The sequence below is a fragment of the Pristiophorus japonicus genome, chromosome 21 (genome assembly GCF_044704955.1).
Source record: "Pristiophorus japonicus isolate sPriJap1 chromosome 21, sPriJap1.hap1, whole genome shotgun sequence".
In the NCBI taxonomy this organism is placed as follows: domain Eukaryota; kingdom Metazoa; phylum Chordata; class Chondrichthyes; family Pristiophoridae; genus Pristiophorus; species Pristiophorus japonicus.
Window position 1 is genome coordinate 31,223,341 of NC_091997.1, and position 24,278 is coordinate 31,247,618.

A 24,278-nucleotide genomic window follows, 5' to 3' on the forward strand; every position below is an offset into this window, starting at 1 on the left:
ACTACACTACCATACCCAGAAATAGCTATGTACCTGTAATAGATTTTTCTGACATACAAACAGAATAGGAAGTAGACCCGTTAACTAATGTTTCTTCAGCAGTACGTATTATGAAGATATTCAAATTTTCGTAACAAAAGTTACATTCAGGAACGTGTGATGGGTGCTTAGGCCATTAACTCCACCCTACAGCCTTGGATTCATGCTAATGACAGAGGCAGTACCTGGCATGAAGAGCAAGAGGTCAGCAGTGCGCACATGAGGGTATCCTGTTTATGAAATAAACTTCTACTGTGAAAAGCTGAATGTCTTCATAACAAATGTTCTTTTTAGGGCACTATATTAACAGTTCTGCTTTACAAAAGGAGCTTTATTCTAGAATTAAGAGTTTTTGCTATAACTGTTGTAAAAAGCAGACTAAAGGCTTCCGTAGTGCAGTTTGCTGATGTGGTATGGGGGCATTAGAACAAGGCATCAAAACTCAGTTAAAAATATTAAAAAGCTGGGCTTCTTTAGCCAAACCTATGTGTCACAGAAAAAGTTTCCTGAGGCTTTATGCCCATGAGCACTTAGGTGGTCGATTCAAAACGTATTAATTGCATTTGAATTATGAGTAAAACAATTTTATATAAACTGCTATTAGTATTAACTCTGCATGTGCTTTAATAAGATTATCAGTAGCACAAGAGAGCAGCTGTAGTGCCAAAAAGTAAAGGCGTAAAGACAGACATTGTTGTTCCTACATGTTTGTACAGACAAGGGCTTGTCTGCACTTATATTCTATTAAAGATTTCCTGAGGCAATGCAGTATCCAGGAAATTAAATCTGACTGTAACCACTTTTTCGCCTACACGATGCACATTCAAGCAAACTGTTCACAACTTCCAAACTAAACACCTTACCAGCAACTCCTCCTCCTCCTCCCAAACAGGAAAACTGTGCTTTCTTTTGACAGCCGAGATATCACTGTCCTTCTCCTTACTGGGGTTTACCTCTGAGGTCACATTCCTCAGTGCGGCCAGCCAAATGCAGCGGGGCTCAGGAGAACTGCAGTCAATCCCCACCGGTCTTTCCCAATTCCAGTGTCTGGAGATCAAGCCTGGGCTGCAAGCAGCTTTTCCAGCGCTGGACATGTTTTCACAGATAATTCTGCGTCTGTTCCTTAGTTCACTTTAATCCAACTGGAAGAATAACTTCCAACCCACTTGAACGTGATCTTTCCAGAAGTGGCTATCATTCGTCCAAGATGATTGTAACTTTCCGATTTCCATTCACAACAAACAAAACAAGTTACACACCATATATCACATAGTGAAATGTTCATCTGGCAGCTGGGACAATGCAGGATCCATCGTACTTTACTCTTCCTCATTCCTATCATTCACATCGACAGTGAATCCAAATATATTCCAAAGATGGTTAAGAGTTATGCTGCAGGGCATAACTGCAGACTGCCAGGCACAATGCTGGAACGTCAGACACTCCCAACACAAACTGAAAACTTACACAGCAGCTACCTCCCCTGTACACTGCACGCTGTGAACCAGCAGCTGTTCCGGGCTGTTAGCCTCAGCCACTGACCTCTGACCCTAGTCGCTGACACTCACAGACTATTGGAAGTTTCACATTGCTGCAAATTCTGTCACATGCCAGAGCAAACTGAGTAAACTAAACAGTCAAACAAATGTGTTATACTCGCCCTCTTTTTTTCCCCAAAAATCTTCTGTGTGCTTGGCTGTTCTCTTTTAGATAAACACATGATGTCACTTTGTTGCACATAAAGTTGCCTTTCAAGAGCTAAGATGAGCTAATTGGTCAAAAGACAATCAGACCCGACTTCTGACTCCAAACAAGTTCTCTTAATAGTTTAGCAACTGCAGCACACCTCAATGTTGCCTTCAAGACAAAATAAATTACATTATTTCTTTAAATATTTTAATATATGATTATGCGTAAATAATGCACAAATTAAAAATATTAAAATAAATACTTATAATTGAAGTCTTATACAGATGTAAACAAGGGCTGATTTATAAGGCAGTGCTGTCCTTCACTATGCAGCTGCACTTCACTTGCTAAGTGGTGTTATGCTGTTCTGTTGCAGCATATACGGATGTATAATATACATTAATAGAGCACTCTTCATGTTGCAGAGTTGGAGCTGAGGGTGGATTCACTCTGGAGCATCCACAATGCTGAGAATGACGTAAGTAGCACATGTAGCGAGTTGGTCTTATCGCAGGTGAATGGTCCACAGCCAGATAGGGAATGGAAGACCAGCAGGAAGAGCAGTGCAAGGAAGGTAGTGCAGGGGTCCCCTGTGGTCATCCCCCTGCAAAACAGATACATTGCTTTGAGTACTGTTGAGGGGGATGACTCATCAGGGGAGGGCAGCAGCAGCCAAGTTCATGGCACCGTGGCTGGCTCTGTTGCACAGGAGGGCAGGAAAAAGAGTGGGAGAGCAATAGTGATAGGGGATTCAATTGTAAGGGGAATTGATAGGCGTTTCTGCGGCCGCAACCGAGACTCCAGGATGATATGTTGCCTCCCTGGTGCAAGGGTCAAGGATGTCTCGGAGCGGGTGCAGGACATTCTGAAAAGGGAGGGAGAACAGCCAGTTGTCGTGGTGCACATTGGTACCAACGACATAGGTAAAAAAAGGGATGAGGTCCTACGAAACGAATTTAAGGAGCTAGGAGCTAAATTAAAAAGTAGAACCTCAAAAGTAGTAATCTCGGGATTGCTACCAGTGCCGCGTGCTAGTCAGAGTAGGAATCGCAGGATAGCACAGATGAATACGTGGCTTGAGCAGTGGTGCAGCAGGGAGGGATTCAAATTCCTGGGGCATTGGAAACGGTTCTGGGGGAGGTGGGACCAGTACAAACCGGACGGTCTGCACCTGGGCGGGACCGGAACCAATGTCCTAGGGGGAGTGTTTGCTAGTGCTGTTGGGGAGGAGTTAAACTAATATGGCAGGGGGATGGGAACCAATGCAGGGAGACAGAGGAAAACTAAAAGGAGACAAAAGCAAAAGACAGAAAGGAGATGAGGAAAAGTGGAGGGCAGAGAAACCCAAGGCAAAGAACAAAAAGGGCCACTGTACAGCAAAATTCTAAAAGGACAAAGGGTGTTAAAAAAACAAGCCTGAAGGCTTTGTGTCTTAATGCAAGGAGTATCCGTAATAAGGTGGATGAATTAACTGTGCAAATAGATGTCAACAAATATGATGTGATTGGGATTACAGAAACGTGGCTCCAGGATGATCAGGGCTGAGAACTCAACATCCAGGGGTATTCAACATTCAGAAAGGATAGAATAAAAGAAAAAGGAGGTGGGGTAGCATTGCTGGTTAAAGAGGAGATTAATGCAATAGTTAGGAAGGACATTAGCTTGCATGATGTGGAATCTATATGGGTAGAGCTGCAGAACACCAAAGGGCAAAAAACGTTAGTGGGAGTTGTGTACAGACCTCCAAGCAGTAGTAGTGATGTTGGGGAGGGCATCAAACAAGAAATTAGGGGTGCATGCAATAAGGGTGCAGCAGTTATAATGGGTGACTTTAATATGCACATAGATTGGGCTAACCAAACGGGAAGCAATACGGTGGAGGAGCATTTCCTAGAATGCATAAGGGATGGTTTTCTAGACCAATATGTCGAGGAACCAACTAGGGGGGAGGCCATCTTAGACTGGGTGTTGTGTAATGAGAGAGGATTAATTAGCAATCTCATTGTGCGAGGCCCCTTGGGGAAGAGTGACCATAATATGGTGGAATTCTGCATCAGGATGGAGAATGAAACAGTTAATTCAGAGACCATGGTCCAGAACTTAAAGAAGGGTAACTTTGAAGGTATGAGGCGTGAATTGGCTAGGATAGATTGGCGAATGATACTTAAGGGGTTGACTGTGGATGGGCAATGGCAGACATTTAGAGACCGAATGGACGAACTACAACAATTGTACATTCCTGTCTGGCGTAAAAATAAAAAAAGGGAAGGTGGCTGTGGCTATCAAGGGAAATCAGGGATAGTATTAAAGCCAAGGAAGTGGCATACAAATTGGCCAGAAAAAGCAGCGAACCCGGAGACTGGGAGAAATTTAGAACTCAGCAGAGGAGGACAAAGGGTTTGATTAGGGCAGGGAAAATGGAGTACGAGAAGAAGCTTGCAGGGAACATTAAGACGGATTGCAAAAGTTTCTATAGATATGTAAAGAGAAAAAGATTAGTAAAGACAAACGTAGGTCTCCTGCAGTCAGAATCAGGGGAAGTCATAACTGGGAACAAAGAAATGGCGGACCAATTGAACAAGTACTTTGGTTCGGTATTCACTAAGGAGGACACAAACAACCTTCCGGATATAAAAGGGGTCAGAGGGTCTAGTAAGGGGGAGAAACTGAGGGAAATTGATGGGATTGAGGGCCGATAAATCCCCAGGGCCTGATGGGCTGCATCCCAGAGTACTTAAGGAGGTGGCCTTGGAAATAGCAGATGCATTGACAATCATTTTCCAACATTCCATTGACTCTGAATCAGTTCCTATCGAGTGGAGGGTAGCCAATGTATCCCCACTTTTTAAAAAAGGAGAGAGAGAAAACAGGGAATTATAGACCGGTCAGCCTGACATCGGTAGTGGGTAAAATGATGGAATCAATTATTAAGGATGTCATAGCAGCGCATTTGGAAAGAGGTGACATGATAGGTCCAAGTCAACATGGATTTGTGAAAGGGAAATCATGCTTGACAAATCTTCTGGAATTTTTTGAGGATGTTTCCAGTAGAGTGGACAAGGGAGAACCAGTTGATGTGGTATATTTGGACTTTCAGAAGGCTTTCGACAAAGTCCCACACAAGAGATTAATGTGCAAAGTTAAAGCACATGGGATTGGGGGTAGTGTGGTGACATGGACTGAGAACTGGTTGTCAGACAGGAAGCAAAGAGTAGGAGTAAATGGGTACTTTTCAGAATGGTAGGCGGTAACTAGTGGGGTACCGCAAGATTCTGTGCTGGGGCCCCAGCTGTTTACATTATACATTAATGATTTGGACGAGGGGATTAAATGTAGTATCTCCAAATTTGCAGATGACACTAAGTTGGGTGGCAGTGTGAGCTGTGAGGAGGATGCTATGAGGATGCAGAGCGACTTGGATAGGTTAGGTGAGTGGGCAAATGCATGGCAGGTGAAGTATAATGTGGATAAATGTGAGGTTATTCACTTTGGTGGTTAAAAACAAAGAGACAGACTATTATCTGAATGGTGACAGATTAGGACAAGGGGAGGTGCAACGAGACCTGGGTGTCATGGTACATCAGTCATTGAAGGTTGGCATGCAGGTACAGCAGGCGGTTAAGAAAGCAAATGGCATGTTGGCCTTCAAAACGAGGGGATTTGAGTACAGGGGCAGGGAGGTGTTGCTACAGTTGTACAGGGCCTTGGTGAGGCCACACCTGGAGTATTGTGTACAGTTTTGGTCTCCTAACCTGAGGAGGGACATTCTTGCTATTGAGGGAGTGCAGCGAAGGTTCACCAGACTGATTCCTGGGATGGCGGGACTGACCAATCAAGAAAGACTGGATCAACTGGGCTTGTATTCACTGGAGTTCAGAAGAATGAGAGGGGATCTCATAGAAACATTTAAAATTCTGATGGGTTTAGACAGGTTAGATGCAGGAAGAATGTTCCCAATGTTGGGCAAGTCCAGAACCAGGGGTCACAGTCTAAGGATAAGGGGTAAGCCATTTAGGACTGAGATGAGGAGAAACTTCTTCACCCAGAGAGTGGTGAACCTGTGGAATTCTCTACCACAGAAAGTTGTTGAGGCCAATTCACTAAATATATTCAAAAAGGAGTTAGATGTAGTCCTTACTACTCGGGGGATCAAGGGGTATGGCGAGAAAGCAGGAATAGGGTACTGAAGTTGCATGTTCAGCCATGAACTCATTGAATGGCGGTGCAGGCTGGAAGGGCCGAATGGCCTACTCCTGCACCTATTTTCTATGTTTCCATGGGCCCAAGTTTCCACATGATTCGCACCTGATTTTTAGGAGCAACTGGTGGAGAACGGACTATTTTAGAAATCGCAATTCTCCACATTTTTTTTTCTGCAGTTCTAGTCAGGTCGAACAGTTCTAGTTTAGAACAGAATTTTTTCTTCAAAAGGGGGCGTGTCCGGCCACTGACGCCTGATTTGAAAGTTTCCACAGTGAAAATGTACTCCAAACTAAAGTAGAATGGAGCCAGTGAAGATTTTTGTAGAACTGAAAAAACCTGTTCTACACATTAAAAAATCAGGCGCAGGTTACAAATTAGTCCAGAACGAGGTGGGGGGGAAGGGAACTCATTAAATTCGACAATAAATCCTTATTTATACTTCTACAAATATTATACAAATAAATCCAACCTGAATAAACATTTATAAGCCAAGAAAAGATTAAATAAACCATCTTCCTACCTGTGTGAAAGTGCTTCAGCCAGGGAGAATTCTGCAGCCATTCGTGCTGCTGAGTGGGAGGGGGAGAGAGAGAGAGGGGGGGGGGGGGGAGGGAGAGAGAGAGAGAGGGGGAGGGAGGGAGGGAGAGAGGGGGAGGGAGGGAGGGAGAGAGCGCGGGGGAGGGAGGGAGGGAGGGAGGGAGAGAGAGAGGAGGAGGGGGAGGAAGAGAGAGAGAGAGAGAGGAGGAGGGAGGGAGAGAGAGAGAGAGCGGGGGGGGGGGGAAGAGAGAGAGCGCGGGGGGGGGAAGAGAGAGAGCGGGGGGGAGGGGGAGAGAGAGCGGGGGGGGAGGGAGAGAGAAAGTGGGGGAGGGGGAGGGAGAGAGAGAGAGAGGGGGAGGGAGAGAGAGGGGGGGAGGGAGGGAGGGAGAGAGAGAGAGAGAGAGAGAGGGGGGGAGGGAGAGAGAGAGAGAGAGAGAGGGGGAGGGAGAGAGAGAGAGAGAGAGAGAGAGAGAGGAGGGAGGGAGGGAGGGAGAGAGAGGGGGAGGGAGGGAGAGAGAGGGGGAGGGAGGGAGGGAGGGAGAGAGAGAGAGAGCGGGGGGGGGTGGAGGAAGAGAGAGAGAGAGAGGGCGGGGAGGGGGGGAAGAGAGAGAGCGGGGGGGGGAAGAGAGAGAGCGCGGGGGAGAGAGAGAGCTGGGGGGGGGGAGAGAGAGCGGGGGGGGGGGGAGAGAGCGCGGGGGGGGTAGAGAGAGCGCGGGGGGGGGTAGAGAGAGCGGGGGAGGTAGAGAGAGCGGGGGGGGTAGACAGAGCGGGGGGTGGGGTCGGGGAACAGGAGCGCGGGTCGGGTCGGCGGCGGGGGAGGGGGGGCGTGGGTGACGGTCAGTCGGGGTGGGGGGGGCGGGTGTCGGGTCGGGTCTGGTCGGCGGCGGGGGGGAGGCGGGGCATGGGTGACGGGTCAGTCGGGGGGGCGGGGGCTGTCGGGTCGGGTCGGGGGGGGGGGAAGCAGGTGTCGGGTCGGGGTGGGGGGGAGAGAGCGGGTGTCGGGTCGGGTCTGGTCGGCGGGGGGGGGGAGCAGGTGTCTGGGAGGAGCGGGTGTCGGGTCGGGTCGGGTCGGCGGGGGCGGGGGGAAGGAGCGAGTGTCGGGTCTGGTCGGGGGGGGGGGGGGGGGGAGCAGGAGCTGGCCGTGGGAGGAGCCTCATTCACGCAGCCCCAGTGAGGCCATTCAGCCAGGGCTAGGGGCTGCGTGCTTCGGGCCCCTCCCACACAGTTCGGCGCCTGGAGCTACTGCACTTGCGTGCCGACTGTAGCGCGCATGTGCAGAGGTCCCGGCACTGTTTTCAGCGCCGGGACCTGGCTCCGCCCCCCCCACAGCTCGTGCTGGCTGCACCGAGGGCCAGAGGACCTGTAAGTAGGTGGAGAATATCGAGGATTTTTTTAGGCGCGAAAAACAGGCGCCCAGCTCGGAGGGGCGCCCATTTTTTTTCTTGTGGAAACTTGGGCCCTATGTTTCTATAGGATGTTGAAGGACGAGGCTGAAGGCGTGGTTGTTTAGAATAGTTTTGTGGAGGTTTTTGAAATTAAGATGAGAAGTGGAAAGGTACAGAGTTCTAAGGAAGGAATTCTTCAGGGCTGGGCATAGTGGCTAAAAAGAGCAATCACCAATCATGGAGCAGAGGAACAAGGAGTAACCAGTATCAGAGGAGCGGAGATAGTGTGCGAGTACATACAAGATCATAAGAAATAGGAGCAGGAGTAATACAGCCCCTCAAGCCTGCTCCGGCATTCAATACTGATATGTCCTTACTATACAGTATAAATGCATACGAGGCCCATGCTTGAGAGGTGGTCAGTCTGTGACCTGTCCTTTATTCCTTAGCACTCAAGTGATGAAGGTGGGTGGAGCCTCCCCTTTTATATCTGAAGGTCCAGGTTAGAAGTGTCTCCCACCTAGTGGTCATTGTTCTCACAGTGTACAACTTAGGTCAGATTATACATGGGTCACAATGCTGGTTGAATACATGACATCACCTCCCCCCCCAAAGTCTTATTGGGATCACAGGTTGAGTCTCTCTGGTGGTTTATGCTCTCTTGTGGAGCGCCTGAGTTGGGGCTCCGGTTGTTGGGCACTGGCCTGAGTGTCTGCTGTTTGCGGTTCCTCAGGCCTATCCAGACTGCCCACAGTGACTGGGCTCTCCTCCCTTTGGTTCCGGTGTTTGGTCACCTGTGGTAGAGTGAACTCTACATCGTGTTCTTCCTCTGCTTCTTCTATGGGGTTGCTGAACCTCCTTTTTGTTTGATCCATGTGTTTGCTGCAGATTTGTCCATTGGTAAGTTTAACTACCAGAATTCTATTTCCCTCTTTGGCAATCACAGTGCCTGCGAGCCATTTGGGCCCTGCAGCGTAGTTGAGGACAAAAACAGGATCATTTACATCAATACATCGCGCCCTTGCATTCCTGTCATGGTAGTCATATTGTGGCTGGCGCCTGCTCTCGACAATTTCTTTCATGGTGGGGTGTACAAGGGATAGCTGGGTTTTGAGCGTTCTTTTCATTAGCAGCTCTGCAGGTGAAACCCCTGTGAGCGAGTGTGGTCGGGATCTATAGGCCAACAGGAGGCGTGATAAGCGGGTTTGTAGGGAACCCCCTTGGATTCTGAGCATCCTCTGTTTGATTATCTGCACTGCTCGTTCTGCCTGGCGGTTTGAGGCCGGCTTGAACGGTGCCGTTCTGACATGGTTAATTCCATTGCTTGCCATGAAGTCCTGGAATTCAGTGCTTGTGAAGCACGGGCCAGTCGCTGACCAAGACGTCTGGTAGACCGTGGGCAGCGAACAATGCCCGTAGACTTTCTACCGTCGCAGAGGCTGTGCTTGAATTTAAAATGACACACTCGATCCATTTGGAGTAGGCGTCTACTACAACCAAAAAAATTTTTCCCATGAAAGGACCTCCGTAGTCCACATGGATGCGTGACCAAGGCTTGGCGGGCCATGGCCAGGGGCTAAGGGGGGCTTCCCTGGGCGCATTGCCCAGCTGGGCACACGTGTTGCACCTGCGAACACAAAGTTCCAGATCGGAGTCGATCCCTGCCACCAAACGTGTGACCTGGCAATTGCCTTCATCATGACAATGCCCGGGTGCTCATTGTGGAGTTCTCTGAGGAACACCTCTCTGCCCATCTGGGGCATGACTACGCGGTTTCCCCACAGTAGGCAATCGGCCTGAATCGAGAGTTCATCCCTGCGCCTGTGAAATGGTTTAAATTCCTCAGGGCATGCCCTGTACATGGCTGCCCAGTCCCCATTCAGGACACATTTCTTGACTAGAGACAATAGCGGGTCTCTATTTGTCCAGACTTTAATCTGACAGGCTGTCACGGGTGAGCCTTCGCTTCCGAAAGCTTCAACAGCCATGACCATCTCAGCAGCATGCTCGGTAGCCCCCTCAGTGGTGGCTAGTGGGAGCCTGCTGAGTGCATCAGCGCAGTTTTCGGTGCCCGGTCTGTGCCGAATTGTATAGTCATAGGCGGCTAACGTGAGTGCCCACCTCTGTATGTGGGCCGATGAGTTTGCATTTATAGCCTTGTTGTCGGCCAAAAGGGACGTTAGGGGTTTGTGATCTGTCTCCAGCTCAAATTTCCTGCCAAACAGGTACTGGTGCATTTTCTTTACAGCATATACATCTTTTCTACTATCCCGTAACCCCTTTCTGCCTGGGACAGACTCCTGGAGGCATAAGGTACCAGCTGTAACTGACCCTTGACATTGACATGCTGCAACACACACCCGACACCATAGGACGACGCATCGCACATTAACACAAGTTTCTTACATGGGTCGTATAGTATTAACAGAGTGTTGGAACATAACAAATTGCATGCTCTATTAAAAACCCTTTCCTGGCTGTCCCCCCAGACCCATTCGCGACCTTTGCGTAGGAGCACGTGTAGCGGCTCTAGCAGCGTGCTCAATTTGGGAAGAAAGTTACCAAAATAGTTCAGGAGCCCCAGGAACGAATGCAGCTCCGTCGTGTTATGGGGTCTGGGTGCTCTCTGGATCGCTTCCGTCTTGGACGCAGTTGGGCTGATCCAGTCTGCTGCTACCCTCATCCCCAGGAATTCTACCTCTGGAGCTAGGAAGATGCACTTCGCCTTTTTCAGTCGCAGCCCTACCCGGTCCAGTCTGCGTAGCACCTCCTCCAGGTTGTGGAGATGTTCTTCAGTATCGCGACCCATGATGAGGATGTCGTCCTAAAAAACCACCGTCCTTGGAATCGACTTCAGGAGGCTTTCCATATTTCGTTGGAAGATCGCGGCGGCCAAGCGAATCCCGAACGGACATCTGTTGTACTCAAACAACCTCTTGTGTCGTGATGGTGGTCAGCTTCTTCGACTCACTCGCCAGCTCCTGGGTCATGTAAGCGGAGGTCAGGTCCAATTTTGAAAAAAAGTTTGCCACCGGTTAGCGTCGCAAAGAGGTCTTCCGCTCTCGGTAGCGGGTACTGGTCTTGGAGTGACACCCGATTGATAGTGGCCTTGTAATCACCACATATCCTGACCGACCCATCCGCCTTAAGCACCGGCACGATTGGGCTCGCCCAGTCACTGAATTCGACTAGCGAGATGATGCCTTCCCTCAGCAGGCGATCCAATTCGCCTTCTATCTTTTCCCGCATCACATACGGACTGCTCTGGCCTTGTGATGTACTGGCCTGGTGTCCGGGTTTTTGTGAATCACTACCTTGGCCCCCATGAAAGTGCCGATGCCGGGTTGAAATAATGAGTCAAATTTGTCCAGGATCTGTGAGCATGATACTCGCTCCACAGAGGAAATTGCATTGACATCGCCCCATTTCCAGTTCATGACAGCAAGCCAATTCCTCCCCAGTAGTGCGGGACCGTCCCCCGGGACAATCCAGAGTGGCAACCTGTTCTCCGAATCTTTGTGGGTCACGACTACCATGGCGCTGCCTAGCACCGGAATGATCTGCTTTGTGTAAGTTCGTAGCTGTGCGTCAATCAGCGATAATTTTGGCCTCCTGGCCTTGGACGCCCACAACTTTTCGAACTGTTTGATACCCATCAGGGACTGGCTGGCCCCCGTGTCTAGCTCCATTGATACTGGGATGCCATTGAGGAGCACTTTCATCATTATTGGTGGTGTCCTGGTGTATGAACTGTATACGTGCTCCACATGAACTCGCTGAACTTCAGCTTCCAGCGATTTCCCCCAGCGTTCACTTCTGCAATTTCTGCAGGTATTTTGCTCATCATTGCAAACTCCGGCTGAGTGTGTGCTTCCACACCTCCAACATGAGCTGTTGTTTGAAACAAAAGGTCCCTTGCCAGTCGATCGTCCCTGACTGCCCCTGTCTGCCTGGTGAACTGTGTGCTGCTTTAACAATGTTGAATCTCTGTCCCAACCATTCCTTAACACAGTACCTCTCGTCTGTTCTGCTAGTGGCCATGCTCGCATGGTTTAAATCCCAGTTTCTCGTCGCCATTGATACGTCCTTACTATACAGTATAAATGCACACGAGGCCCATGCTTGAGAGGTGGTCAGTCTGTGACCTGTCCTTTATTCCTTAGCACTCAAGTGATGAAGGTGGGTGGAGCTTCCCCTTTTATACCTGAAGGTCCAGGTTAGGAGTTTCTCCCACCTAGTGGTCATTGTTCTCACAGTGTACAACTTAGGTCAGATTATACATGGGTCACAATGCTGGTTGAATACATTACAAATACGACCATGGCTGGTCTGATATTGGCCTCAACTCCACTTTTCTACATGTTTCCCATAACCCTCGACTGCCCTATAGTTCAAAAATCTGTCCATCTCCACCTTGAATATATTCAATGACTCAGCTTCCACAGCTCTCTGGGGCAGAGAATTCCAAAGATTCACAACTCTCAGAAGAAATTCCTCCTCATCTCCGTCTTAAATGAGCAACCGCTTCTGAAACTATGACCCCTGGATCTAGATTCCTTCATGAGGGGAATCATCCTCTCAGCATCTAACCAGTCAAGCCCCCTCAGAATCTTATATGTTTCATTAAGATCAACTCTCATTCTTCTAAACTCCAATGAGTATAGGCCCAACCCATCTTCATAAGACAACCCATTCATCCCAGGAATCAACCCAGCGAACCTTCTCTGAACTGCCTCCGCTGCAAGTATATCCCTCCTTAAATAAGGTGACGAAACCTGTAAGCAGTACTTTAAGTGTGGTCTCACCAATGCTTGAAACAACAGTTGTAGCAACACTTCCCTACTTTTATACGCCAACCCCCTTACAGTATGAACAAGGAAATGGCAGACCAATTGAACAAATACTTTGGTTCTGCCTTCACTAAGGAAGACACAGATAATCTTCCAAAAATACTAGGGGACCGAGGGTCTAGCGAGAAGGAGGAATTGAGGGAAATCCTTATTAGTCAGGAAATGGTGTTAGGGAAATTGATGGGCTTGAAGGCCGATAAATCCCCAGGGCCTGATAGTCTGCATCTCAAAGTACTTAAGAAAGTGGCCCTAGAAATAGTGGATGTATTGGTGATCATTTTCCAACATTCCATGGACTCTGGATCAGTTCCTATGGATTGGAGGGTAGCTAATGTGACCCTACTTTTTAAATAAGGAGGGAGAGAGAAAACACGGAATTATCGACCGGTTAGCCTGACATCGGTAGTAGGGAAAATGTTGGAATCAATTATTAAAGATGTAATAGTAGCGGCATTTGGAAAGCAGTAACAGGATCGGTCCAAGTCAGCATGGATTTATGAAAGGGAAATCATGCTTGACAAATCTTCTGGAATTTTTTGAGGATGTAACTAGTAGAGTGGATAAGAGAGAACCAGTGGATGTGGTGTATTTGGACTTTCAAAAGGCTTTTGACAAGGTCCCACACAAGAGATTGGCGTGCAAAATCAAAGCGCATGGTATTGGGGGTAATGTATTGACGTGGGTAGAGAGCTGGTTGGCAGACAGGAAGCAAAGAGTAGGAATAAATGAGTCCTTTTCAGAATGGCAGGCAGTGACTAGTGGGGTACTGCAAGGTTCAGCGCTGGGACCCCCGCTATTTACAATATATATTAAAGATTTAAACGAAGGAATTGAATGTAATATCTCCAAGTTTGCAGATGACACTAAGATGGGTGGCAGTGTGAGCTGTGAGGAGGCTGCCAAGAGGCTTGCAGGGTGACTTGGTGAGTGGGCAAATGCATGGCAGATGCAATATAATGTGGATGAGTGCGAGGTTATCCACTTTGGTGGCAAAAGCAGGAAGGCAGATTATTATCTGAATACTGACAGATTGGTAAAAGGGGAGGTGCAACGAGACCTGGGTGTCATGGTACATCAGTCATTGAAAGTAGGCATGCAGGTACAGCAGGCATTTAAGAAAGCAAATGGCATGCTGGCCTTCATAGCGAGAGGATTTGAGTATAGGAGCAGGGAGGTCTTGCTGCAGTTGTACAGGCCTTGGTGAGACGACACCTTGAGTATTGTGTACAGTTTTTTCTTCTAATGTGAGGAAGGACATTCTTGCTATTGAGGGAGTGCAGCGAAGGTTCACCAGAATGATTCCCAGGATGGCAGGACTGACATATGAAGAAAGACTGGATCGACTAGGCTTATATTCACTGGAATTTAGAAGAATGAGAGGGGATCTCATAGAAGCATATAAAATTCTGACACGATTGGACAGGTTAAATGCAGGAAGAATGTTCCCGATTTTGGGGAAGTCCAGAACCAGGGGTCACAGTCCAAGGATAAGGGGTAAGCCATATAGGACCGAGATGAGGAGAAACTTTTTTATCCAGAGAATTGTGAACCTATGGAATTCTCTACCACTGAAAGTTGTTCAGTCCAGTTCGTTGAATATATTCAAAAGGGAGTTAGATGTGGCCCTTAGGGTTAAAGGGATCATGGGGTATGGAGAGAAGGCAGGAGTGGGGTACTAAAGTTGCATGATCAGCCATGATCATAATGAATGGTGGTGCAGGCTCGAAGGGCAAAATGGCCTGCTCCTGCACCTATTTTCTATGTTTCTATGGGCCCAAGTTTCCACACGATAAAAAACGAGCGCCCCTCCGAGCTGGGTGCCCGTTTTTCGCGCCTAAAACGGCGCCTAAAAAAAAAAATCGCGATTCTGGAGCATTCTGCAGTTCCTTGTCTGACTGGCGCGGCGCCCAGGGGGGCGGAGCCTACACTCGCGCCAATTTTGTAAGTGGGAGGGGGCGGGTACTATTTAAATTAGTTTTTTTTCCTGCTGGCAACGCTGCACGTGCGCGTTGAAGCGTGCGCGCGCGCGTTGGAGCGTTCGCGCACGCACAGTGTGAAAAAAACATTGGCACGCGGCCATTTTAGAACGTGCTGCAGAAAACGTGAAGATTTGTTCTTGGACCCCTGCAAAGGCTTGTATTTTAATTTTATTAATATTTCTGTGTGTGAGGGAGTGCTTTTAGCAGCACTGCTGAAGAAATCACCTGCTGAAATCAGTGAGTTCAGCTTTTCACTGCTAAACTTGCAGTACCTGTGCCTGCAAATTAAGGACTGTGTTTGGAGAAAAAAAAGTGCCAATTCAACTTTGCAATGGATCAACCTCTACCAAGAAAAAAGAATTTCTCACATGAGGAAGTTGAGATATTAGTGAATATAATTGAGCAGAGATGGCAGGAGCTAGATACCAGCAACAGAGGTCGCATAAAAGTGCCATCAAAAGAAATGAAGAAACGCTGGAACCAAGTTGCAGAAGATTACTGCGCAGTGGTGCATACCAGGAGATCTGGAAGTCAGTGTAAAAAGAAATGGCACGACCTTGGTCAAGTAGTTAGTGTAAGTAGTATTTCCCATTTTTAATTTAATCGTAATTGTAACCTGGCTATCTGTATGTCCCACCTTGCAGACTGACACACTGTAAAAAGTTATATTTTACTCTTTGCAGAAGAAATTGGCCCACAACAAAAGGGAAGCAACTCGAACAGGAGGAGGCATGCCCAATCTGCATCCACTGACACCCTTGAAACAAAGGGTAGCTGCTATGATGAGTCGGACATGGAGTAAAGCAATTGGTACAGCACAAGCTGGGCCCGCATGCGAGGAAGAGGGTAAGTCCTGAAAATGCATCGTGGCCCTTTAAATCAACCTGCTGCCTGGCCTGCTATGTGTGAGAGTACTCATGCCACCCACCCGGCCCCCTCCCTTGCTGTTAAGCATTTGACTGTTCTGATGTATTTTGCAGAACATGACGACGATGATGATGATGATGATGCTGCTGCTGCCAATCCTGAGGATCCTGAGGGTACAGAACAAGAACCAGTACAACCAGCTGTGGACGATCCAGACTGGATGATGGCAGCGATGACGGAAATGTCTGCAGGGGGGAGCTTCCAATTTAATGTTTATGAGCCCCCATCAAGGGGCATCAGAGTTTCAACCCCTAGCATAGGTCTTGGTCCCACCATCCATGGTTTCGCTTCCGATGTTGCGGGTCCCAGTGGTGCTGCTGGTATAATGCAGCTTTCTACAGTCACTGCACTACCGTCCCAGCCTACGCCTCCCTCTCGCATAGGTTCTGGTTCCACCTACTATGGTTTCGATTCCGACGCTTCGGGTCCCAGTGATGCTGATATCATCGAGCAGTTTACACCCACTCGTCCAACATCCCAGCCCATGGCTCGCACTCGAGTGCTGCCGTCTGCAACACAGAGCATCCCACCATTCCAGCCCGAGCCTCTCCCTCCAGTTCAGCTGTCTGGAACACAAAGCGTCCCACAGTCGCAGCCTGCGCCTTCCTGTGCAGTGGTGCCGCTTGCAACACCGAGCATCCCACCGTCCGTGCCCGCGCCACGAGGCAGACCCAGGCAGAGAAGGAGATTGGAGACACGCTCTCCTGAGATGCAGCGTGCAACAGATGCGGCTCAGGTTGTGGCATTGGCTATGGAGACCAATGAGCTTACCCGATCACTCATCGGTGGCGTCAATGCAGTAGGTGAAGAATTGACGGGCCTGACGGGAGAAATAGCAGTAATGACACGGGAACTTAGGGAGGGAATGTCCGAGGGAGTGCAATCGACGGCACAGGCCATCAGGGAGGGTATGCAAATTACGGCACAGGCCATCAGGGAGGGCATGCAAGTGTCGGCACAGGCCGTCAGGGAGGGCCTGGTTGAGGTAGCTGCTGCAATAAGGGCACACAGCCCAACCAATCAAATGACACCCCCATGAGGAAGTGAACGTTCACTGAGATGTGGATGAGACATGGTTGCAGCCTTTCTTTGCTGCTTTTGTTCTTGTTCTTGATGTAGCTGTAGTAGCGTTTTTCAAATTGAAATTGTTTTGTAAGTTTTGTTACGTTCCAACTTATAAGGGATCTTATGGTTTTTAAGTGATCTTATAGTATAAATGCTCTCACATTTTTTTGTATCTTATTTAATTTTGCACCTAAAAAGTGATCCTGAAGTTTAAAAGTGTTCTTCAGAGTGTAAGATTTTTCAAATTGAAATTGTTTTGTAAGTTTTGTAACTTTACAACTTATAAGTGATCTCAGGGTTTTCAAGTGATCTTATAGTGTAAATGCTCGCACATTCTGTAAATTATTTAATTTTGCATCTAAAAAGTGATCTTGAAGTTTAAGTGATCTTAAGAGTGTAAAATTTTTCACATAGAAAGTGTTTTGTTACTTTTGTAACTTTACAAGTTTATAAGTGATCTTCAAGAGTCATATTAAAAAGTATAGTTTGATACAACAAATATTTTATTAGAGTGACGTTAACTTTTCAATAAAATATTTTTTCATTAAAACTGTTTCATGTTCCATTAACACAACTCAGTGACAACTTCTCTGCGAAAAAGCAGCCTTTTCACACAATCAGCATCGCTCATGTCCAGGTACGAGCGCCTGGTTCGATATTGTCGACGTGGGTAAGGTCTCCTGCCCATCAACCTACGGGCTACGACGTTCCTGTTGCGGTGAGCTCTAATCAATTCTCTCCTATGCAGTGAATTGATGGCGAACCATTGCATAATATGTGGTGTTGACAATGCAGCACCCATTCTGCAAATGTAAATATAAAACTGTCGATGTGGCTGCCTCTCCCTGTCCAAATGGCCTCAGTCCCTCTCACAGCTCGAAGCCTGCTGCTGTATCTTTGGCTGCCTGCCTGCCCCTCCCTCCCCTCCGCGGGAACATCGCTAAGCTGACTAAGGCTTCCACCTCAAGTGGAAGGCTGCTTGCTGCCTCGTTACTGCCTGCCTGCCTTCCCCTCTCTCCCGTTCGCGGGAACATCGCTGAGCTGACTAAGGCTTCCACCTCAAGTGGAAGGCTGCTTGCTGCCTCGTTACTGCCTACCTGCCTGCCCCTCCCTCCCGTTCGCGGGAACATCGCTGAGCTGACTAAGGCTTCCACCTCAAGTGGAAGGTTGCTTGCTGCCTCGTTACTGCCTGCCTGCCCCTCCCCCCCCCTCCCTCCCGTTTGCGGGAACATTGCTGAGCTGACTGAAGCACTTTCACACAGGTAGGAAGATGGTTATTTAATCTTTTCTTTGCTTATAAATGTTTATTCAGGTTGGATTTATTTGTATAATATTTGTATAAGTATAAATAAGGATTTATTGTCGAATTTAATGACTTCCCTTCCCCCCCACCTCGTTCTGGATGCCTAATTTGTAACCTGCGCCTGATTTTTTGATGTGTAGAACAGGTTTTTTCAGTTCTACAAAAATCTTCACTTGCTCCATTCTAAGTTAGTTTGGAGTACGTTTTCACTGTGGAAACTTTGAAATCAGGCGTCAGTGGCCGGACACGCCCCCTTTTGAAGAAAAAATTCTGTTCTAAAGTAGAACTGTTCTACCTGACTAGAATTGCAGAGAAAAGAATGTGGAGAATTGCGATTTCTAAGATAGTCCGTTCTCCACCAGTTGCTCCTAAAAATCAGGCGCGAATCATGTGGAAACTTGGGCCCTATGTTTCTATAGCTGAAGGAGATTGCTCAAGTAGAATGGACAAGTTCACAGTAATATTTAAAATTGACCAGGATCATTAAGTCAATTCGTTAAGGCACGAGTGAAACTTGAAAAGAACAAGAGTAGTGAGATTGCAAGACTTTGTGCAGATGAGGATGTCAGCTACAGCTTTCTGAATGAGTTGCAGTTTGTGGAAGAGATGACCAGTTCGGAGGGCATTGGAGGAGTCAAGGTTCATGGATGTAAAGCCATCAACTGGGATTTAGCTGCAGTGGGGTGAGACAGGATTGGATGTTGGCAATGTTGCTGAAGTGTAAAAAGAGAGTCTTTGGAAACTGGAACAAATATGAGGAAGAAAGCTCAGCTCAAGGGCAAGTCTTACGCTGAGGATCTGCACCTCTTGAGGGGGCAACTGGGAGGTTGATAAGAGTCTTGCCAAGGGCCATGCGTAACTGACCTGACAGGGGAGTAACCACCATAACCCCAAGGTGGTTCTCCCTGGATCAGGAAGGTATATGCTTGCTTTTTTGGAAATAGGAGGTGGGTGGGGTGGCTTGACCCATCCACCTCCACGGAGGTGTGTGGGGGACCTGACCCATCCACCTCCATGGCACGAACCTGGTATTGCAGTACTTCCAGGAACGGTGCAGTGGCTCTAGGCCTTTTGGCTAAGAGCATTGGCGCAGAGTGATCCTTGGCGTGTGCAAGGTGACCTCTGGCGTTTGTGATTTGACAAAGAATTGGAACGATTGGCTACGAATTTCCAAAAAAAAAAAAATATGCAACGGGTTGGGGTCGTGTGCCCAATTTTTCATTATTAACTCTCCTCCCCTCTTTCGCCCGTCATGGAGGTGGGGGTTAATATTCAGGCCATTATTTCTCACTCAATTGTAAGTACTACATTGGAATTTACCTGCATTGCACAAACTCATCCTCTGGATTATCATTACCAGATTATTATATTTTGTGACGAATAATCCCCAGAGGAGTACTACACTGGCTGAAACTTATTCTGTGGGAATAAGAACGATATCCTTAATGAATTGGGTAACTTTATGGTTCTCCAAGGAACATGCAACAAGAACAGACTACAGGTATTGTCACACTATTAAGCAAAATTCAAACTGCTCAGCTCATTGCTGCAATGCCAATAATCCAAGACGAACCCAGATATATATAGTGGCCAAGAACACAATACAATATTTATCAAAAGTAAAATACTTAGTATAAAGGCAACAGGGCTCGATGATTAACTTCTTGTAAGTAACAAGACGAATGAATTGTCAATTAACATTACATGGCCATGCAACTGCTGGACCAGAAATTGCAGGCTCAGTACCTAGACTGATGTAACAACTAAGTACCACTCAGATGTCAGAATTCAAAATCAACAAGAGAGCACTAGAGATGTTTAAAATAGAATAGATATGACAGGTCTCCATTTGATAATAAATAATTTATTCAGCAATGACGACCATTACCAGCCCAGAGCTGTAAGGATCACAAGTGACTATGATGCCCAAACAAAGCTATCACTGCTCTTCCCCGCCCAACTGCGAGTTTTCTCTTCTCATTTCTGAAGACAGTGACTCTCACTTGAGTACAATTTTGCAGAAACCGGCAATCCTTCAGTATCTCACGTACCTGGTTACTATTCGCACGAATCTATAGAATCAGTATTGGCAGACTATTCCAACAAAGAGCATCACAGTGAATGTCACGGGAAAGCAATGAGAGACAGGAAAGATCATTGATATTTATTTTTTCCAACATCGAAGTACTGAAGCAAGCATCCCTGCGACAACTAATTCAGCAAAGACTGTGGATCAACCAGGTTTGTATAATTCCGTTCCAGTCTAGGCAGTGCATTTACCCAACAAGCCATTTTTATTTTTATGATTTGGAATCTTTCCTCCCCCAAGCATCCATGACATCCTTTTTTGTTAGGGAGAAGGTCTACCCACGCAGAGCTCGGACACAGCCAAGGTCACGCTTGGTCAACTTGCCATCTAGGGAAATCCCATTGTGTGAATTCCAGTTGCGGTAATCCAATCTCAGGCATCCTAGTTGCGGTTCCAACACTTTAGTGCTGTAGCTACTACTGCGAACACTATTGTTTGCTTGGTCTAGAGTAGCCCATTCAGTTCTGAATGTCTTTGCCATAGATATGTACTTAAAGCTCCAGTGTTGTTTACCTTCTACCAGCAAGTAAGAAAATGGAGATTAGTCACAGCAGCATGTCAAGCCTGGCTGTTGTAACAGCTGCACATTTTAGAATAATACAAGTCACTTTGAAACAAAAATTACCATAAAGCACAAATCCAGAAGCAGCAGACATATTCAGCAGTGGTCAATGTACACACATTGCCAACCACGTGCATCACACCGTCAAACTTGGCTGATTGACTTTATTGTAACAATTCTTTTCTTCTACTGTTAACTTGGCTTCCAAGTACATTCGCCACATTCCACAGCATGATCTTGAGCTCAGCCTTCCCAGTTTGTGAGCAAATGCAAGAGTTCTTAAATCTTTGCTTCAGGATAGCCATAAAGCATTTCCTCTTAGAATTTTTTCTTCCAGGGGCTTAAACGCATAAATCTAGGCTGACACTCCAGTGCAATGCTGAAGGAGCACTGCACTGTCAGAGGTGCTGTCTTTCAGATGAGACGTTAAACCGAGGCCCTGTCTGCCCTCTCAGGTGGACGTAAAAGATCCCACGGCACTATTTCGAAGAAGAGCAGGGGAGTTATCCCCAGTGTCCTGGCCAATATTTATCCCTCAATCAATGTAACAAAAACATATTATCTGGTCATTATCACTTTGCTGTTTGTGGGAGCTTGCTGTGTGAAAATTGGCTGCCGCGTTTCCCACATTACAACAGTGACTACACTTCAAAAGTACTTAATTGGCTGTAAAGCGCTTTGAGATATCCAGTGGTCGTGAAAGTCGCTATAGAAACGCAAGTCTTTCTTTCTTAGGAAAGAAGGAAGATTGATAAAGCACCTGGTCACATCCTTATGAAATCCAAAGGGTTTTCACATCTTCCAAACAAACAAAGCCACAGAATTCAACATAGAGCATGGTCACCATACTTAGCAAAAAAGGGCAGATAGAAGGGGAGTAAGACTAATCCCAAGTGTGAAAGGATAACAAAGGATTAAATCTTTACAATTTAATAAGAAAGTTAAGTAGGACCTTATTGTATATGTAAACAATCTAATCCATGAGGTAAGGGTATAGTACTTGAACTGTAGTGACCTTAGTCCTTTATTGCAGCTCCTCGAGTGAGCTCCCTTTTATACTTGGTTACCTGCAGGGTACAGGTGACCCTTAGGTCTTCAGCAGCAGCACCCTCTGGTGGTACAGGTATAGTGTCTACAGGGTGAAGGTACATTCAGTGGTCTAGTGTTACAGTACATACATTAACATACATACATAACAGACCTGCTTACAAATTTTAAAATATTAAACAGTATTTGGAGGAAATAAACAGATTATTAAGCCAGGAAAGTAGGCCATTAGACAAAAAAGAACATAAGCGAAGAGTAGATCTGGAACAGAAATCTGGTAGAACTTCTTTATTTAAATACAGGGGTAATGCAAAAATATTCAAAATGATTAAATCAGACAGAGAAGTGACGGCAATATTAGGATTGTTCAAGGTACAGTCAGGTGCTATCATGGAAGAGTTGAGACACTGAATAAAATGAATGGTCTATTTTATTTAAATTCTGATTTTGAACTGATGAGATATTTAAGTGTTCTTCTCTTTCTGCTAATTTTCTCCCTTTTCCAGTACGAGTTAACTCCAAGGCGAGTGCAGCTCCACGGGCAATAGATACGTACCACTCCAGTACTTTGCCCAAAGTGCCATTCTCCATGCAAGTCTCTGCAGACTATTTTACTATGGGGAATATCACAGCTGATCCAGTCCTCATCTGCACACTTCCAACAGAAGTTGTTGAACAACAAGCAGCAAGAACCATGGCCAATGTATTCCTCACTAACCCAGGAGCACACAGGAAAATTACAGCATTCCTACTACCATCCCAGCTGAGATCTTAGACAGACTTCAGTTACTCACTACTGTAACCAGCTGAGCCATGACGAGTTATAATATTTGTATTGTGTAGGAACGTTTCAAATAGGGCCTACTGTGAAATCACATCACACATCTATTTGTGCCTACATCTAAGTAGTTATTTAGCACATAACTATTGCAGCAGCCAGAATGTGATGTATTCTGGTGACAAGCATTCCACACTAGCTTACTGTAAACAACAGGCCTTTAACATTAGATTTTGCTGCAGCTCTGGTTGTGCGTAATAATAATGTAGCAAAGCATGTTGACAAGAAACACCAGAAAATAAGTCATGAAGATTCTAAAATTAACTTTTTATACACATAAATGAGGTACAGGTTGAACCTCCCTTATTCGGCACTCTCGGGACCTAACCTGTGCCGAATGAGTGATTTTGCCGGATGAGGGGAGGTCAGAGCCCCGGGAGCGGGGGGGGAGAAAGAGAGGTGGCCCAAGATCGCCGGGAGGAGAGGCCAGCAGGCCCCGAAGTGTCGGTGGCACCAGCGGGAGGTCTGCGCAGCCCGAGCACGTGACCAGTCGGCCCAACCCCCCGGAGTGAGCGCTGAGCGGAGGAGCAGCCGGCCCGAGGACTGTGGCTGAAGGAGTTCCAGCAGGTCAAGGAGGAGGCAGCCAAGGAGAAAGGTTATAATGGTGAGTACCCCGTACGGAAAAACAGTTTTAATGTACGATCTGAGACCAGTCGTGGGAGTCCAGCGGTGTTTCGGGGCTGGCTGGCTGGGGACTGGAAGTGCAGCAGCGAGGAAGGCTGTGGGGGGGGGCGGCGGGAAAGGAGAGGAGCAGCAATAGAAACATAGATCTGCAACAAAATGATAAACAACAGAAAAATAGATAATCACAATCGCGGGAGTCGGCAGGGAAGGAAGGATTTTGACCAGCCGCGTTCTGCGCAATGCGCCACCCGGGAATGGTGCCGGTCGAGGGGTGGTGCCGGATAAGGGAGTCCCGGATAAGAGAGGTTCAACCTGAAATACATTTTCAATATTCTTGTTCGAATTTAGTTATCCGTACTATATTATAATTATTAACATTTTCCTTATTAAAATTAAACTGGGATATTTCCATTTTGGATTAAAGACTAAATTGACCAAGAAATAAAATGGAGATACTGTTCAGATGTTACTTAATAAGACTCAAGAGTATTTTCTGTAACATTCCAAGGTTTCCAGATGTTACATCTCTGAATAGATTTTACTTGATCCAGCTCAGGATGTGCTGAGGCAGGCTTCATCTTTTGAAGTTTAAAACAAGAAAAAACACTTTGTTTCCTCAGGCACCATCTGTTGTGTGTGGGTAGACATGGCCTACTTTTTTCTACGTTTTTTTTTCCAGTAGAGTATCAGTTTTGTGCATTCATGGAACAGGGTAACTGGATCCGCTTTACAGTATCAAAAAAAAGCGACAAATTAATCCCACTCGTAGGTTTCCGGGAGGATCAGAAGAAACAAAACAGCAAATGCTGAAAATCTGAAATAGTAAAAAAAACACAGAAAATGCCTGAAATATACATCAGGTCCAGGAGCATCGGAAGATCTCCCTACTATTGCATCCCATTAACTATTACATTTAAACAGGTCTATGTAACCTGAGCTTTTCCCGTGTCCATTCGTGTGTCCACTTTGGTTGCTGCTCTGGACCCGAGCCATTCGATACTTTTCCACTTTTTGCCCCTCTTTCTTTTTCTCTTTATTCCTCCCTGACCGTTTTCTCCTGTCATCATGCCTCCTTTCATGTCGTCTCTCGGGTACTCTGCCCTCTCAAATCCCTACGCCAATCCTTCATTACTCTTTGACC

General features: G+C 46.8%; 1 protein-coding gene across 4 annotated transcripts in view; it reads right to left on the minus strand.

The window, feature by feature from the left end:
- arhgap23a (Rho GTPase activating protein 23a) overlaps positions 1-24,278 on the minus strand; it is a 482,417-nt gene that overhangs the window by 213,238 nt on the left and 244,901 nt on the right. Inside the window, exon 1 of one of the 4 annotated variants that reach the window (XM_070864538.1) lies at positions 903-1,133. The exons of the other annotated variants lie outside the window; for them this stretch is intronic. Coding sequence (XP_070720639.1) covers positions 903-1,133 — 231 coding nt within the window. Of the gene's footprint in view, positions 1-902; positions 1,134-24,278 lie in introns of those variants that run through there. 4 annotated transcript variants of the gene reach the window in all.